At 25.5% G+C, this 19,019-nt stretch overlaps 1 protein-coding gene across 1 annotated transcript; it reads right to left on the bottom strand.

The window, feature by feature from the left end:
* Window positions 1-624: 624 nt before the first annotated feature.
* Window positions 625-18,723, bottom strand: LOC135930833 (protein unc-50 homolog). The gene is made up of 10 exons (XM_065467621.1): window positions 18,597-18,723; window positions 18,186-18,308; window positions 7,579-7,750; window positions 7,505-7,530; window positions 7,396-7,461; window positions 7,234-7,354; window positions 7,043-7,182; window positions 5,490-5,594; window positions 1,065-1,143; window positions 625-893 (listed from the first exon to the last, which is right to left on the bottom strand). Exons 1-10 carry the CDS (start codon window positions 18,721-18,723, stop codon window positions 719-721), a joined length of 1,134 nt encoding a protein of 377 aa, XP_065323693.1. The 3' UTR covers window positions 625-718.
* Between the last annotated feature and the right edge of the window lie 296 nt (window positions 18,724-19,019).

A 19,019-nucleotide genomic window follows, 5' to 3' on the forward strand; every position in this document is an offset into this window, starting at 1 on the left:
CATGAAGATGTACCACAGAAAAGTGACAGTTGTGTAATAATCGTTATTTTTAAACATTTTTTGACGTATGTTAAAATAAGCATTGATAACATGTTTAAATAAAACTTCAGTGAAGATGTTCCAAAGATAAGTGACAATTGTCATAATCATTTTTAAAGTATTTTAATTTTTTTTGACGCATAAATTGCTAACATGTTTAAATAAAATTTCAGTGAAGATGTACCATAGATAAGTGACAATTGTCATAATCGTTGTTTCTAAAGTTTTTTGAAATTTTTTTATACAAAAGGGTAAAAATATATTGTAAAAATGTCAAATTAAAACTTCATGAAGATGTACCATATAAAAGTGACAATTGTCATAATCGTTATTTTAAAAGTTTTTAAATTTTTTTGAAGCGGGCTAAAATATAAATTGCTAACATGTTAAAATAATCTTTGAAGATGTCTAGATAAGTGACAATAGTCATCATCGTTATTTTTAAAGTTCTTAAATTGTTTGAAGCAATTGGACAAAAATATAAATTGTTAACATGTTAAAATAAAAATTCAGTCGTAACAAAAAACAAATCGATATTTTCATTCTCATAATCGTGCTCCTTTTATCCTAATGCAAGTCGTGTTTTTGTATAATATATTTTTTTAAATCGATCAAAATCAATATATTTTAAAGAATATCTAATAAGTAATTTACACAATTATAAATAGTATTCTTGCGATTATTTTTTAATCAAATAAAATAAGAGAATAAAGTTTTCCATTAAAGACGATAGTAATAAAATTTGACAAAGTAAGCTGTGGCGTTCCAATTGAAGATGACGGAAAATATGTATAAGCATATAAGTAGAGTAAATGGAGTCAATATGATTCGAGAATTTTTGATATATGGTAAAGCTTTTAGTTATTTTTTTTTTTAAAAAAATAAAAAATATATAACTAAATACAGTTCTAATGTACTTCGTTTGCAAAATAACAAAATAAAATCATAGAAAAATATTAAATTATTATAACAATATCTAAATGTATTATTCAAAATTAAAAATAAACAAAGTTTTAATATGTTACTTTCTTTCAAGTGAAGAATGAAGGGGGGGGGGTACTATTCGATTCGTTTTTGAAAAGGTGTAATATGAAGTAATCAAGCCTTATTATTTTTTACAGACAAATTTGAAGGTTTATAATCTAGACAGATGCTTGCCATTTACTTTTTAAATATCTCTTTATTCGTTGAAAACAAGAAACGATTTGACAAAAACTTCTTAATCGCTGAGAAAATATATGCAAATATATTTTATAAGTAAACAGCGGAGATACACTAACACCAATTTTGATACTGGATACCAAGTTTATTTTTAAAATAAATTTGAAGAAAAAGATGAGATTTTTCCCAATCTTAAAATTTCCACAATGCTAATGAAACTTGCCCTGAGGCTGCATTCATAGTGGGATCCGATCTGCATGATTTAACAGCTCAACGAGTTTAGTGGGATCCGATCTGGCAAGATTTAACAGCCCAACGAGTTTTAAAATATGTTTATGAGATCAATTTTTCTTTGATTAATATTAATTTTATCTTTAATTCCATGACAAATGGACCAGTGATTCGGTGGACTATTTTAAAAATGGATAAACTGGGTATGAAGGTTAAATAAATTGTATATCTTATGCAAATCCAAATTTTAATGCCTTCAAAGTTCGATGAAAACCTTTTCCTTTTTTTAACGAATCTCAGAATACTCTAAAAAATTTTGGTCTAAAGTAACAAATAATATATCATTTTGTAGCCCTTAAGAAAATGCAAAATAATTTTTAAAATATCTTGTATTTACAGTAAAACAAAAAAATATTATTTTGAAAAGTACCCCATTTAAAACGATGAAACTCATGAAATATGCTTATTGCCAATATATTTACATATTTAAGTAAAAATAAGAATTTTTAAATTTTATTTAGTTTTTTTGTAATCTTAGGAATAAAAAAATCAATTACAAAGGGCTTTTAAACGATGAAATCCATCATATATGTTTATTATCAATATATTAATATACATGAGAAAAAATTAAATGCAGAAAATAAGAATTTAAATTTTATTTAGTTTTTATAATTTTAGGAATAAAAAAATCAATTATAGAGGGCACTATCGATAAAAATAATTATAATATATTTTCTTTTTATTAGTGTATAAAAAAAGTATTTTCAAAAAATTTCTAGTGTATTTAATAATTTTATAGAAATATCAATGGTTATTTATAATATAAAATGCATATTTTTATTATAAAATAAAATATAACTTTTAAAAACGCCTACAATGGATTTTTATATTCCTAAAATTATAAAAACTAAATAAAATTTAAATTCTTATTTTCACTTAAATATTTATGGTAAACATATTTAATGAGTTTCATCGTTTCATATTACCCTTTTAAAAATAATTTTGTTTGTTTTACCGGAATTGCGACACTGAAGATATTTTTCAAATAATTTTTACATTTTCTGAAGGCGAATTTTAAAGGGCTATAAAATGATATATAATTTGTTACTTAAGTTCAACCAAATATATTTTGAGTAATTTGATATTTGTTTAAAATTTTGACTTATATAAAATATACAATCTATTTACCTTCATGTCAAGATTCATCTATTTAAAAAATAGTCGTTTGGAAATCACGTTATTTTTGTAGATTTGTCACGGAATTACCCATTTATTGATTTGAAATAATAAAAAATTGATCTCAAAAACAGATTTTAAAATCGATCAGCTGTTAAATGCCGCGGGATCGGATTCATTACGAATGCAGCCTAATTAGAGCAAGTTTAAGAATTTTTTAAGATTACGTTTTACCAACATTTTTTTATAATTATACTATATTTTAACCCCTTTATCATGGCGACACTTTATCACTCAGTCATTTAATAACGCGACAGTTTATCTGTTTTAAAACTGAATTCAATATATTTGAAAAGTTATATTTCGATAATATCTGATTTTTTGACTTTTCCGTTTAAATTTTGATATTTATAAAAAAAAATTTTGAATTTTACATTTTGTCACTCAAACTTTAAGTAACTTTAGCATTGAAGCATCGTTTTCCCTATAAACTTTAGGGAAAGATCCAATTACATATCCTTGACAGATTTATGCCTCTAAAATATTTTTAATTTTTTGTATTTTTTTTATATTTATATTTAATAGATTTCTAATCATATCTTTCTTAATTTTTCATCATAGTTTTTTTATATATAGTTATTTTTAAATAATTATACTTTTTATATATATTTAATTTTAATTTTTTTGAAAAAGAGTTAAATAAGTCAATAAAATCGCGTGATAAAGTGTCAAGTCATCAGATGACTTAATGAAAAGTGTCGCTACGCTATTCTATTTACATAAAAAAAATCTGAAAAATTTATAAATTATTATATTTTAGTCAATATAAGGTTATTACCATCATAATGAAAATAATAGAAATTCAATTTTTAAAATGGCTCTCGTAAAAATTACAAAAAGTGTAAATGGAATAATCTAATTCTGGGAGGACGATGAACAAATGAATCACGCCTATCTTACTTTTAAACGCTCTCTTTATGGTTTCTAATATGTTTGAAAATTTGTGGATTTAATGGATCAATTATTTTTTTTTAAAAAAATAAAAGTTCACTATTATTTTGGGTATTGTTTAAAATTGGAAATACCGTGAATAATTGGTATTATGGCATCATAAGAAATTTTATGGATTTTGACAACTATCCATGCCATTGTTACCGACACTCATGAAAGCTATACAATAATCAGCAGGTGGCATTAAACAAAACATAAGTCTAGGTATATCAATTATAACAATTAATGTTTAGAAGAAAATTCCATAAATTAAGCCACCATACTTTTATATTAATACCATTTTAGTCAAAATTATAAGTTAGACTTGAAAAAAATTGTTTACAAATTATTTAATCGTGTCAACTATGAAAGAAAGCTACGATCGTAGTGTAAGAATTATAAAAAAAGGTCATGAAAATTCACAAGAGTATTAAGAAATTATATATTAATATAGTAATTCTTTTATAGATGGCATCCTATTTCCGAATAGGGAATAAGATTATAAAGATTGAGATCAGAGAAGTAGATGGATCGTTGGAATCAAGAAGATGGGTAGAAGCTGCACGAATGGATACGGGGAATTGCTCCAGGAAAGACCCAAGATACAACATTATGAAGTACTGAGCAAATTTGGGTCAAGAAAGGCAGTGTTGGTCCTGTGGGAGGATGCATAAGTTGAGGTATTGTCCTACGGAGGTTTTAAAATTAAATAATAACGTGTTTTTATCGGTGCCGGAAGATGAAGAAGAGGCTAAAAACTCTGTAGGAAAAAATATTAAAGGGGAGCGATGTTGTATTATTTTACTTGGTTTTTTTTTAAATTTGTATATTTAAATAGTTATTATACTTGAATTATTAAATTTGTACATTATTATATGGTAATTTTTAAATTTATTATTTAGTCTTTTTATATTAGTATATTTAATTTTTTTTATATATTTGAGTGTTTAATGTTAAATTATTATAAAATTGTTAAGAAGTTATGAGAATTTTTTTAAATTTTTGAATATTAATTCTTATAATATTAAATAATATTAAAGAAATTATAAAATTATTGCGTTTTGGAAATCATTAATAAAGTTGACAATTTTTACGTTTTTAAAGATCTTAATAAATTTTGAAAGTATTAATAAAGTTAACAATTTTTATGTTTTTAAAGATTTTAATAAATTTAGAAATTATTAATAAAGTTGACAATTTTTACATTTTTTTAAAGATTTTAATAATTATTTTAAATTTTTGTTTTTCTATTTTTAGATTTCACTTCTACAACATATTTTACCTTTACACTTTTAATAATATCGGAAAATTCTCTCGGAATATCTATCAATTTCCTCTTAAGCCATACAATAAAATTATTATCGATATCTCGAATTGTAACAGAGAATAAAAAAAAATTAGCGAATAAAATCCTCCCCTTTCGGTCGTTTATTTCTGATTATTCTTTAAAAAATATGAAGAATTATAGCTTTTTAAAAATAAATTTTTTTTATTGAAACAAAACTAGGAAATTTATTTTTGAAAAAAAAGAAGATATTATGAAATTGAAAACACTATGATTTTATAAAAACAACACTATATGAATGTGAACTTAGTGTATTAAATGCCTTCGATAAGTTAAATATCAATGATGTTGTTTAGTCAACGATTCATTTGTAGCATTTTTCATTATTCTAGTTAAGTGATAACAAGATTTTTACAATTCTCTAAGTATGTTAGGCAAGTTTGAATCCACTGGTCTAATTAACGACATTAATATAATATTACCCTAAAATCTCTTATTATTTCGCCAACCTGGGTAAGGTAATTTATAGAACCTAATAAATTTAAAACTGCAAACAAAGAAATAACGGAAAAAAATAAGATACAAAAAAATGTGTAAATGAAATTACTATTGTATCCAATGAACGTGATGTAGATGTAATAAGCGGACGCGACCAACCAAAACACGTTACCAAAAGCAGTTGACATATGTGAATAACGGTAATTTAAGATTACTAATTTAAAATAATTTTTTTAAAAAATATTATGACAAATTAAGAGTGAATATAATCTCATTTAATTTCTAAAATGATATATAATGCATCTCATCTATAAATTTATAATAATAAAACAAACCATAAATAACACTAAAAAGTTTACAAAATAATGAAACTATATTAATTTTATAAAAAGCAACATATCATTACTCTTAATGACAACCAGCGTTGTTGAACGTTACTCATTTTTTTAAGGAAGCGATAGATAATAGCTACTACCTTTTTATAAATGGTGATAGAGGTAGCTTGCTCCTTTTTTATTTTTTTTATAATAAATACTAAAATTAATATATAATTTTCTAATTTATTTTAAAATTATAATCTTTATATTTTTATTTAATTTTGAAATTTATATACAAAATCTGCTTTATATATCTAATTTATTTATCAAGTAATTTTAAATATAAACGCTAATAGAGATAGAAGAGGGAAGAAATTTTGAGACAGATGATGACAACAAAATTTCAATCTAGAAAATTATATTCTGAAACTACCTTTTTCATAAATTTCAATAATATTTTAAATTTAATAAAAAAAAACTAGTGCAGGATTTAAATTTGGAGGCAAGAAATCTGATAATAACACATAATAAATAAACATCAAAATCTTAAAGTTTTGGTGTAATAGAAGAGGCTAGCTATAGCTATATCCAACAAATTAAATTTAATTCATAATAAATTTATTAATCCTACTAACATCAGAATCAAGTGTTTTGTTTCGGCAATTTTTTTGGTAGATAATCCCTCATTTATCATACTGATTCTCCTGGTACCAAAATATCTTGCTAGCTGAAAGTGATGGCAAGAATTTTGATAATATTTAAGAAATTTAAAATATCTATCAAATGTCTCTTACATCTGCAGTAGATTGTATTGCCTCATAATAGAAGTTAAAAAAGTATTTATGTTTTGATCTTATATTAACTTAATTTAATTCAAAGAACAGCTAAATATGCTATTGGTAATATTGTTTAATATACCTTACAAAGATACATTAATAAAATTTCTTGACATTTAAATTAAAAATACAATTGAACATTTTTAATAATTTTTTATATATAAGTTTAGAAAATTAAATATAGCAATGCCCGCAATCCACTGTTGAGTGATTATTTAATAAAGCTAAGTTTATACTTTATGATTGTCCCTTCAGTCTTGAGGAAAATTAAAAACAAGCATATATTTTACAATTTGAAATGTCAATTTTAGGGACAGATTAAATATATATTTTTTAATATAAAGTAAGCTAAAAGTAAAAGTGGTTTTGTTACTATTTAAAAAGCATCTAATGGCATACCCCTTTTTGGAAAATAGAGGTAGTACCCTACTTTAAAAAGTAGCATTTAACAACACTGGTGACAACCAAACCTCTTTTTAAGATATTATATTAAATAATAAATGACTAACAAGAGATGAAAGGAAGAAGAATCCCATGAAGAATCAATAATAAAGGAAATAATGCATTAAGGTGGACATCAAAAGCATATGCCCATTCAACATCAACAAATTTATATCTTGAATCTATCATATATCGATTGGTAACAAACCTTTAAATAATATTTTAAAAATATTCTAAACTTTTCTGTAGCTTTAATTACCAAAACAAGGTAGCAATAACAATTCCCAATATTATACAATCAAATAAGGCACTCCAAAGCAAAAATTTTAAAAATCCAAGAATTCCCAGGTGAAGTGTAAATGCAAAAGCAATTGATGATACTAAATATATTAATTTTGATAAAAATTAAGCAATTTATTACTGCTGATCATTCCAATTAATAGAATTAAAAAGGCAGGATCATCTCTAGCAAATTGATCTTTGGTGTCTTGAAAATTATAAAATAATTGGTAAAAAACGTAAATAATTACTCTTTCGATATTGAAAATCACGAAAACTATATTAGAATATGAAGAAATATATAATAATATATAAATAAAATTACACTTTTTGAGGAGATATCATTAAGTATAAAATTTGCCATAGAGCAAATTGATAATCCATTTGTCTAAATTTAAATATCCGGCCAACATATTTTTTTACTTTTATGAGCCTATCATGCTTGAAACTAACGGGATGATGTCTATAGATGTCATCGTGTGGATTTTGAATAAAATCTACCATATGGTTTTGATTTTTAAAGGATAGATGTATGTTTTAATAGTGTTGTTAAATAGCCCAATATGAGCCTATTTTTAATTCGGCTAGCTCAATAATTTACCCGAAAAATATAGCCTATATCTCAAGATATTATTAATATTTATCTAAATCTAAAACTTGTAAGTTAGCCCTCTCTTAAAATTGGCTCAAAAAGCCGTTAACAACACTATTAAATAGTGACCTGGTTGAATAGGAATATAGATGTAATTAATGTTGCTGTACTTTAGAGGCCGACTAGAAAACCAAGGAGAATTCGCCACGAGGCCACAAGAAAATGTTGATTCAAGGTAAATCAGGAAAAATTCACCGATAGAAAAATATATTTATGATATAATTATAACCTTTCTATTATTGTTATCATATTTACATATTATATTTTAAAACTAGTAAATTTTATATTTTAGCATTTAGAATATAATATTAATATATTTCTTGAGGATTATCATTTAGCTATTGCTTATTTTATGGGTTTTCATTTTTTCAAAATAAAAATTTTGCGTTTTAATTATAGCTTTGAAGTAATAAATAAAAAAATTGAGAGATTCAAAATAATATCCATCTATATTTGAAAGGATAAAGTTTTATAAAAATGAGAATTAAAATTATGGAAATGAGATGAGATGAATTATATCAAATCAGAGATTAATTGGAATAGATCATATTCTGAAGTAAATGTTGAAAAGGTAAGCTGAATAGACAGTGGCGTAGCTGCGGGGGTGGTTTTCGGGTTTGGACTTCTCCCAGAGCAAATTTTTTTTTTTAGATTATACGTTCAAAAGACTTAAAAGTGACTTTGTATCAAATAAATACCATTAATATTTATATTTTTCTGGTTTTGATGTTTGTGAAAGGATATTATATTACTATTGAATTTATTCTGGGTAGTATTATTATAAAGTCATTGAGAATAATCTACTAAATTATAATAACATTATCTACTAATTTATAATAACATTATCTACTAAATTATAATAACATTATTTACTAAATTATAATAACATTATCTACTAAATTATAATAACATTATCTACTAAATTATAATAACATTATCTACTAAATTATAATAACATTATCTACTAAATTATAATAACATTATTCATGCATTTAAAAATATTTATATATATTGTCGAAGATGTGGTTATGATTTTTAAGATAAACCCTGCCGAAGGCCCGTTAAAGGGGGTCTGGGGGCGAAGCCCTTAGGATTTTATATGTATGGACCCCCTCTAAGGAAAATTCCTAGCTACGCCACTGTGAATAGAGGTAAGCTGAAACCTTTCGATGAATCAAAATCCAAGTGAAAAGGTCTTGAAGATTATCAAAGATAACCATTATAACTTTGAAGTTAAATTGAATTTAATTTTAAGAGATATTGTAACAAACGAATTGATTTGAAAATATATAGTGTAAAAGACAGCTGGTTTTGACGAATCAAAGATGAGAATGGAAGCTATAAAGTAATCTAAAATAGGTGAAACCATATGATGACCTGAGTACGTGAAAATTTTTTTATGTGGTTTTATGATCGCGACCGCTCTAAGTGCGCTTGGATCAATAAATCGTTTGAGGCTAAAATCTCATCAGCGCTAAATAGTTGATTGAGAATCTGTACAAATTTTAAAGGTTAAATCAGCTTTAATTATTTTAGAAATTTTTGTAATATTCATGCACTCCTCATTATATGCAAACTAAAAATTAAAATATTTTATCAGCTTGAAAAATGATCGGAGATGTCAAGTAATCACTTTCATAATCTTCCATTAAATATAGAGAGATTAAAATGGCAGCAAATTTTGAATTACTACCAGATAACCCTTGGACACAAAATGAAATGCTAAATATTAGAAGTCGAATAAAGAGAATGTTCAGCAGTTAACGTAAAGATGAATACCCGCAAATACCATTGACCTCTATACTGTTAAAGTTTGAAATAATGGATCAAATTATAAATAGTTTGATAAATGAATGTGCACTATTTGTTCGAATATGAAATAAATATCAAAGTTATCCTAAAAATTTCTTGAAGAAAGTTTTTGTTATGATTTGTATTTATCGAATATGTATAGTATTGTTTAAGAAGAAATGGTAGAGATTCCGGGAGAATTATTGGAAGTGTAAAGGTGATAATGTACTTTAGAAGTGATATCTAGAAATAGAAAAATATAAATTTAAAATAAATATTATTAAAATCTTTAAAAACGTAAAAATTGTCAACTTTATTAATAATTTCAACCACGATTTAAGTAATTTTATTCAATTCTTTAAAACACAAAATTTTATAACTTTTATAGTAATTTCCAAACGCAATAATTACCAAATTTTATAATGATGACTTTTTTATGAATGTTTTAATTTTAATATATTTTCTTTTTTTACAATAAGAATTAATATTCAAAAATTAAAAAAATTCGATGTTCATAACTTCATAACAATTTTATAATAATTTAAAATTTAATATTACATTAAACATTCAAATATATATATATATATTAAAAAAAATATTCAAATATATTCATAAAAAAAAAGCAAAAATATACAAATAACTCTAAATATTACCGTAAATAATCAAATATACAAATTTAGAAATCCAGTATAAATATTCAAATATAAAAATTCAAGTACAATAATTATTCAAATATACAAATTTAAAAAACCAAAAGTACAATAATACAACAGTTTCAATATTGTAAAATGTTGGCAAAAAATTATAATAAGAACTGTTTTCATTTCCTCGGAATTTACAAAGATTTAATATCTAGGTTAAATAAAAGTACTAACAATATAATTTGTTATAGTGAGTCTTATAAACGAAAATGTAATAACACAAAATGATAATAATTCCAACCAAGTGCAAACAATAACAAGTATTTATTAAATTAAATTATCTCAAAAAAAATTAACATAATGAGATAAAGAATTAATTATAATTTTTCTGTAAAGTCTAAAAGCAGTGTAATAACGTATAAACAGAGACTATTTTTCAAATATTTGATTGTCTAATTTAATATTATAGCAAAATATTCTCATTTTAAGCATTCGAGAAAATGCTTATAAATAAATTATCATTTTCGTCTGCTGTTTGGTCTATTAATTAAATTAAATTTGTAAATAAGAGTTCTAAGGGAGCAAATGAAGGTAAATGTATTGTAACGAATAAATATTTATTTAATTATTGGATATTTATGCTGCATATTAATTTGAATGATGGATTGTTAAGGTATAATATTATTTCATTTTCCTTTTGTAGACTACAAATGTGTATATATATTTAAAAAAAATTTTTTCGGTTCTATCATGTAAACTAATGTAATGTATTATAAAGTTAGCATGCTTTAAATGAAAGATTTGTTTTTCACAATCTATAGTTTATTAGATTCATTTTCGTTTTAGCTAAAATAACATTGTATTTGTTTTTGTAACTATAACATAATATATTATTTGTTACTTTTATAAACAATCTTTTTTCGCCTGATTGTATTGGCTAACGAAAAACAAGAAAATCAAAAAGAAATAGGGAATAAAATTTTTTCATTTTCAAATCTTTCGTTATAGGATTTAGTGATTTCGTTTTCATTTTCTTGTCAGTTTAATTCGGTAATCCTTTTCTATTCACGAATGTATATTGTCAATATGTCTGACTTTATATCTAAAATTAGCCTTATTCTCGGTGAATTATGTATAATGTAATGTAATGTAGGATTTAGATTCTATAGGACAATTTTTAATAATAATCCTATATTTGCAAATAATATGATTTTAGATAAAAGACCAGAGGCTTCGACTGAATCATGAATTGAAACCTCTGAATTAAGAGTTCTATTAGAAAAGTAAAATAATACTTCACCAATAGCCTCAAAATTCTCATAAATAATGCGAGATGTTTCCAAATGACCAGTCCACCTCTGGTCTAAAATCTCTTAAGGGCGTGGCCTGTATATTTACAGGATACGTTAAAACGCCTGAAAAAATTATACAATGCATATGATAAATTAAAAAAATTAGAAATAATAACAATATTATTATATCAATTTTGAACCACAAGATGCAACTTGTGGTTGTAGCAATGTAAAAAGGAACATTTTTATTAATTTTTTTTTGAAGAAGTGTTTGCACTCCTCCATTTCGGCCAGACATAACGTTTGCACCATCATATGCCTGGATTATTATATTAGCTGGATTAATATTTAGATCATTAAGTTGCTTTAAAATGCAATCTGTAATGCTTTCAGCAGAAAGACACTCTAAATTAATGATTCCTATTAAATTTTCTTGGATTTCTCCAGAAAAAATATAGCGAATTATTATGCTCAGGTTTTCACAACCTGAAGCATCTTTTGTCTCATCAGCCTTAAGACAAAAAAAGGCATCTCGCTTTTATTATATTTGTCTGAAATATGTTCAAGCACCATATCTGCCATAATGGATATTACTTTGTTTTGAATCTGTGATGATGTATACTGGGCATTTTGGGGTATAAATTTCATAATTTTATTTAATTCAGGGTCTTTTTGGATGATGTAGGAAAACATTGCTATAAATAGCCCAGAAGAATAAATTATATTTTCATCTTATGCAGCATCCGTAATATTTGTTGAACCAGTCCCACGGAAAGGTAGCTCTTGTATGCTAAGAAATAGCATCAAATCAAATATTGATTTAATAGAATATTGATTAATTTGATCACCTCCCAACATTTTAGTTATTTCTGTACCTTTGTTTATATTTTGATTTTTATCTGCCATATTGTAATTGAATTTAAATGAGCTTTTGAGCTCTCGTGTTTTAGCAGTCCCTTCTTGGCAGCTAACGCATTTTTCCAATTTCTGATTCCCGTTTGTCCAAATTCATCCCTTGGATTACACAAGTATTTCCTACATGGAAAACAAAAGGCAGCGTCAGCTTTTACACTATACTCCAACCAGTCTCGGCCTCTATACCATGATTTTTGAAATGATCTTTGCCTTCCATGGATATCTTTTTTCGCGTAATTGTTTAATTTGATTTGATTTGGTTTATTCTGGCCAAGGTCACCTGGGATTTGAATTGAACCATTAGAGGACTTTTTTGACATTAAAAATATTATAATTAATAAATTGTAATGAGGGAAAGGGTCATAAATAATAATGTTCATCAGGATGGGCGAAGGAAAGGCATGCTGAAAATGAAAAAACACAAAATTTATCTTGTATTTGTTGTATGATACAACGTATTGGTGTTTTCAATTACAATTATGTTTAATATTACTTTTTGACAAATGTTTCACTTAAGGCGAAAAGAAGATATATTATATTGTAATAATATATTAAAGGTTGTTAATTATATAACGTGATTGGAAACAATTGATTTTCAAGATATAAAAAGAATATTTATTTTTGATATACATACAGATAAAAACCATTCATTTTTATTTTCTATATTATCAAATAAAAAGACCACATCACATTCAAACCACATCACATTCAAGTTATTCTAAATATTTAATTTTATTCAATATGGTGGAGGATAGAAATGATGTAAAGATCAAGGTATTGTTGAAGACATTGGATCTAAAATTTCTTGCGGAGAATATTGTAGATGAAGCTACAAAAAATATAAACGATTCGAAACATTGGATAAAGAGATGGTTGTGAGTATCATGGATAACATTGATAATTTATCATATCAACAAATGAAAGATTTAATACAAAAGAAAGTTGAAAAGAACAAAATCACGCGTATTTTGGAGTTGTTCAATACAAAACCGGACAGACTTGAGTCTTCCAGAGAGTATTTCGATAGACTGAAAGTGTATGGTTCGGGGCTCAATCCTGAATTTTTGTCGGTGCAATTTATGTTGAATTGTCGTAATGAAAAGCTAAAAACAAGGTTGATAGAAGAAAATACTACAGAGCTTAATATTATAGAGGACATTGTTGTCAAATTTCAATCGTTGGAGATTAATAATAATAAAACATATGTAGAGAAAGATTCTTGGAGAAGAGAGGATAGAACCGATTGGCAAGGCTATTCGTCTTGGAAAGAGAACAAGCAGGCTTTTAAGGCCAACACCAAAAACAACTACAACAATAACAACAACAACAACAATTTCAAAAAAGAAATGATACAAACGCCATATAATTTGAGGCCAAGGAATAAGATAAATTTTATTAATGATTTTATGATTAATATGCAACTTAATAATCTAAATTTTTCTTTTTTGATAGATACGGGTTCTCCGTTGACATCCTTGCCCATTAAAGATTTTGAAAAATTGGAGAATTATGAAGAATTTGAGTTGGAAAATTGTTCTAAAAAATTATTCTCTTATGAGGGTTCTCCTATCACAGTCGTTGGTCAGGTCTCGAATATTAAGGTTAAATATTTGAATACAATTAAATATTTAAATTTGTATGTATTGGATGGGGAGGGACCACCGCTATGTGGTCAAGACTGGATTAAAGAATTTGATATAATCAAATTCAACGTTGATGTAAACACTATTAATAAGAATGAGATAGGAGATAGGGTAAATTTTTTAACTTTTAACAATCCTTTCAAAGATACTGATAAATTTTATAAAAAAAATTATGTCATTCAATCGTTATTTACTAAAAAAGGGTATTTTGAAGAGAGTTGTGACATCAACAAACTAATTAAGAAATTTAATTGTGTTTTTAATGATAGAATTGGAAAAGTCAAAAATTTGGAAATAGACATTTTATTAAAAAATGACTTTAAGTTAAAATTTGTGAAGTGCTCTTCGAGTTAGAAGAGGAATTAGAAAACACTATAGAGCAATGGCGCCAGCAGGGAGAAGCCTGTCAGATTTTCACAATGGGCCACTCCATTAGTGTTAGTTAAAAAAAAAATAATACGTAGAGAGTTTGTGCTACTTTAAAGTTACTGTAAACCCACAATAAGAAAGGTTCGAATAACCGCTTCCAAGGATTAATAACATAATTGCTAAAGTAGGTAATGGAAAGTTTTTTTCAAAAATAGATTTCTCATCGGGGTATCTGCAGATTCCTGTATCTAAAGAAACTTCCAAATTTCTGACCGTCTCCACACACAAGGGTCTTTTTCAATTTAATAGACTACCTTTTGGGCTTACAGTATCAACTGCTTATTTTCAGAAGACTATGGATGAAATATTTGCTGATATTAAGGGGTCATTTATTATTTAGATGATTTGTTAATTTTTGGTAAGGATAAGTTAGACCATTTTTATAAATTGAAAAGAGTGTTTGAAAGAATATTGGAATTTGGGCTGATTGGAAATATTAAAAAAAGTGAGTTTTACAAAGAGAGTATAAAATATTTAGGTTATTTAATAAGTGACAAAGGTATACTACCAATCTAAGAAAATATTGATCCTATAAGTACAATGACCGAAATAAGAATAAGGATGAATTACATTCTTGGTTGGGTCTTATAAATTATTATTCTAGATTTATAAGAGATTTTTCTAAATTATCAGCTAATTTATATGATTTACTTAAAAGGGGTAATAAATTTTGTTGGGGAATCAATGAAGGAACTAGTTTTTACGAAATTAGAGAAAAATTGTGTAATGCACCAATTCTTGCACATAATGATAGAAATAAGGAATTGTTAATTTCAACGGATGCGTCCAATAAAGGCATGGGTGCAGTTTTATTTCAGATAGAAGAAGATGGGTTAGAAAGGCCAATTGAGTTTATGTCTAAGGCATGGGCTGGAGCTGAAAAAAGATATTCAAATATTGAAAAAGAAGGATTGTCTGTTGTTTTGGCAGAAAAAAAATGGAAAGAATTTGTAGTAGGTAGGAGATTTAAAATTTTTTCGGACCATAAACCACTGGTGAATTTGTTTGGAGTAGATCCTGTTAAGCTTTACAATATGTCTCCAAGATTACAGAAATGGGCTTTTTGTTTAGCCGGTTTTGATTTTGACATTAATTATAGGAGGGGTAAGGATCAAATCATTCCTGATGGATTATCAAGGTTAATTAAGGAAGATATCATTTGTTTTGTTAATGTTAATAATGATATGAAGGATTTAAGAATAATTAACAATTTAGAATTGATTAAAGGAGAAACCTTTTTAGATTCAGAATTAATCCAAGTTAAAAAAATTGTGTTGGAAAAAGGTGAAAATGATACGCTGATTAAAGGTTACAAGGCATTCGGTAATTTGTTGAATATTAAGAATGATTGTATTTTTAAGGGCGAACAAGTTATTATTCCTCAAAGGTTAAGAAAAAGTTTCTTAGCGTGTTACATGAGGGTCATATTGGGTTGTATAGGATGTTAGATACTATGGAAAGGTATTTTTGGTGGCCAGGAGTCAATAAAGATATTAAAGAAATGATTTTTAGATGTAATATGTGCATGATCAATGTGCCTAAACTCCCAAAAGTTAAACAAAATTATTGGGTACAACCTAACAAACCCTGGTACCGAGTCTATATTGATTTTTTTGGACCTATTAAAAATTTTTATGGATTAGTAATTATTGATGGTACTCTCGCTGGTTAGAGATTATTAAGGTGAAAAACATTAATGCGACTACCACCATTATGGTATTAAATAATCTTTTTTCCAGATTTGGGTATCCAGTAGAATTGGTATCAGATAATGGACCAGCTTTTAGGTCTGTTGATTTTAATAACTTTTTAAAAGAAAAGGGAATTCTACATATATATACTCCTGCATACCATCTTGCGTCAAATGGCATGGCTGAAAGAGCTGTACGATCAGCAAAAAATATGATATATAAATTAGGAGGCTGGGATGACATTTTGGAAGATGTGTTGTTAAATTATCGCAACACGAAACATGCGGTTACTAAGTCATCACCTGCTTTTAGATTATTCGGAAAGGAGGGAAATGGAATTTTTTAAAAGACGATGACTGTGATTGTAGACCCAATGTAAAAAGAATAAATCAGAGAATTAACATTAGGCAACTCTGTCTTTATTAAAGTGGACTCCAATCAAGAATGGCGTGTGGGGATTGTCGTTGGGAGAATTAGTAACGTCATTTGGGAAATTCAGGTAGATGATAAGCTTCTCTTTGTTCATATTGATCACATTAGAAATTATTAATAGGAATATATTGTATATTTTTTTTTAACTTTTATATTGTTGGTTACAAATATTAAAGCATCATACATTGCAAAGAATATGGGTGGTGACGATATGGTGCGAGGTTCGAGTCAGTAAAAATATATTTTATTAACTAACTTTTTCATTTCATACTTCAATTATATACATTTTTTATAGGTCCAAATTAGAATATAAACGAAATATAAAAAAGTAAAATAATATATAAAAAAGTAAGGTTACGCCGTTTATAAAATAAAATTAGATTATAACAAAAATAATAAAAGTTCAAATGCAAAAAACAAAAAATAAGATAAAGGAATAACGCAACATACATATTCTATCTTTCCTAGTTATGATAATTATGATTAATAAGTTACATTGTTAATAATGATAATAATTCCCCTTTCCAATTGTAATTGTTTATTATATTCCAATATAATTCCCCCCAATTGTAATTGTTTATTATATTCCAAAATAAGGAAATAATAACAATAATTCCTTCCCAAATGTAATTGTTTATTATATTCCAAAAAAGAAAATAATGACAATAATTTCCCTTCCCAAATATAATTGTTTATTATATTCCAAAAAAGGAAATAATGACAATAATTCCCCTTCCCCAATTGTAGTTCCTACTATCCCCATATATATATTATTTTTTATATAATTCCTTGTTAATCTTAATGTAAGTATTGGGTATTATTTTAATAATTAAACCATTATTGTAACATTAAATATTAACCCTATCACTCATTTAACATTATAAGATTTTCCTCCCTCATGCCAAACGAGTTCTTTCCTTTCCCATTTTTGTACCTTGTTGTGTTTTCAAGACTTTAATTTTTTTATATATTTTTTTTTGGAGGTGGTGCATGTTGTATGATACAACGTATATTATGTATTTTAAGTGGTGTTTTCAATTACAATTATGTTTAATATTACTTATTGACAAATGTTTCACTTAAGGCGAAAAGAAGATATATTATATTGTAATAATATATTAAAGGTTGTTAATTATATAACGTGATTGGAAACAATTGATTTTCGAGATATATTTATTTTTGATATACATACAGATAAAAACCATACATTTTTATTTTCTATATTATCAAATAAAAAGACCACATCACATTCAAGTTATTCTATATATTTACTCTTATTCAATAGTATTTAAGATACAAGTATTTGCTATATGATGAAGATTATCAGTAAAGTTGATCAGTAAAATTATAGATATTCAGTATTAAAAACTAGAAAGAGGTCATAAACATTATATCAATAAAGATTAACAAAAAAATTTAATATTTTTATATTTATAAATCAATTACTAGTTGCCTCTTGATCTTGACAATGAGAAACTGAACTGCTAGATGAAGATGATTGAGTCTCTTCTTCGTCTTTATTTGTTTTAAAATCAAAATGTAATAATGAAACACCATAATCTCCTACTCCTATTGATATTGTCAAAAATATATAAATAGAAATTAAATTTTAAACTATTTACCATCTTCCTCCTCCTAAGTGTAGTGAGGATCATTTTCTAGATTATTAGCATTCATATCTTGAAATATGAGTGAATATATTTCTTTTAATAATTAAAATTATACAAAAATGATAATATTAATAATAAATGTCTGTCACTTATCTTATATAAAATAAATATATATGAAATAATAATATATAGGTATTGCCTTATATCAATATCATATAAGTCATGAAATAATAATATAAATTTATACTTATATGAGAAGAATCAGTTTCTGAAATTTCTGATGTAGTATTACTAGTAGTTTGTAGAGGTGATGTTGCTTGATATTTGTTTAACTTTAACTTAAAATAAGATTTAATAACTGATTGTTTCTTCATAATTTTAAAATAAACGTTGTAAAATAAAATAACTGGTTATATATTATAATATAAATGTGATACCTATAGAGAATGCTATACACAACAAAAACAAATGAAAAAAAATGAATGAATGATAATTTAATATTGGGTAAAAATACAAATAAAACAGGATAGAAAAAAATTTACACTAGACATGTTTGTAGAATATTCAAAATTTATTTTAAAAATATAAAAATAATCAATTCTAAATAGACATGTTTTTTGAATATTTTTGAATAAATATTCAAAATTTATATTAAAAATATAAAAATAAT

The sequence above is a fragment of the Gordionus sp. m RMFG-2023 genome, chromosome 1, assembly GCF_954871325.1.
Source record: "Gordionus sp. m RMFG-2023 chromosome 1, tfGorSpeb1-WG-v2, whole genome shotgun sequence".
Classification (NCBI taxonomy): Eukaryota; Metazoa; Nematomorpha; class Gordioida; order Chordodea; family Parachordodidae; genus Gordionus; species Gordionus sp. m RMFG-2023.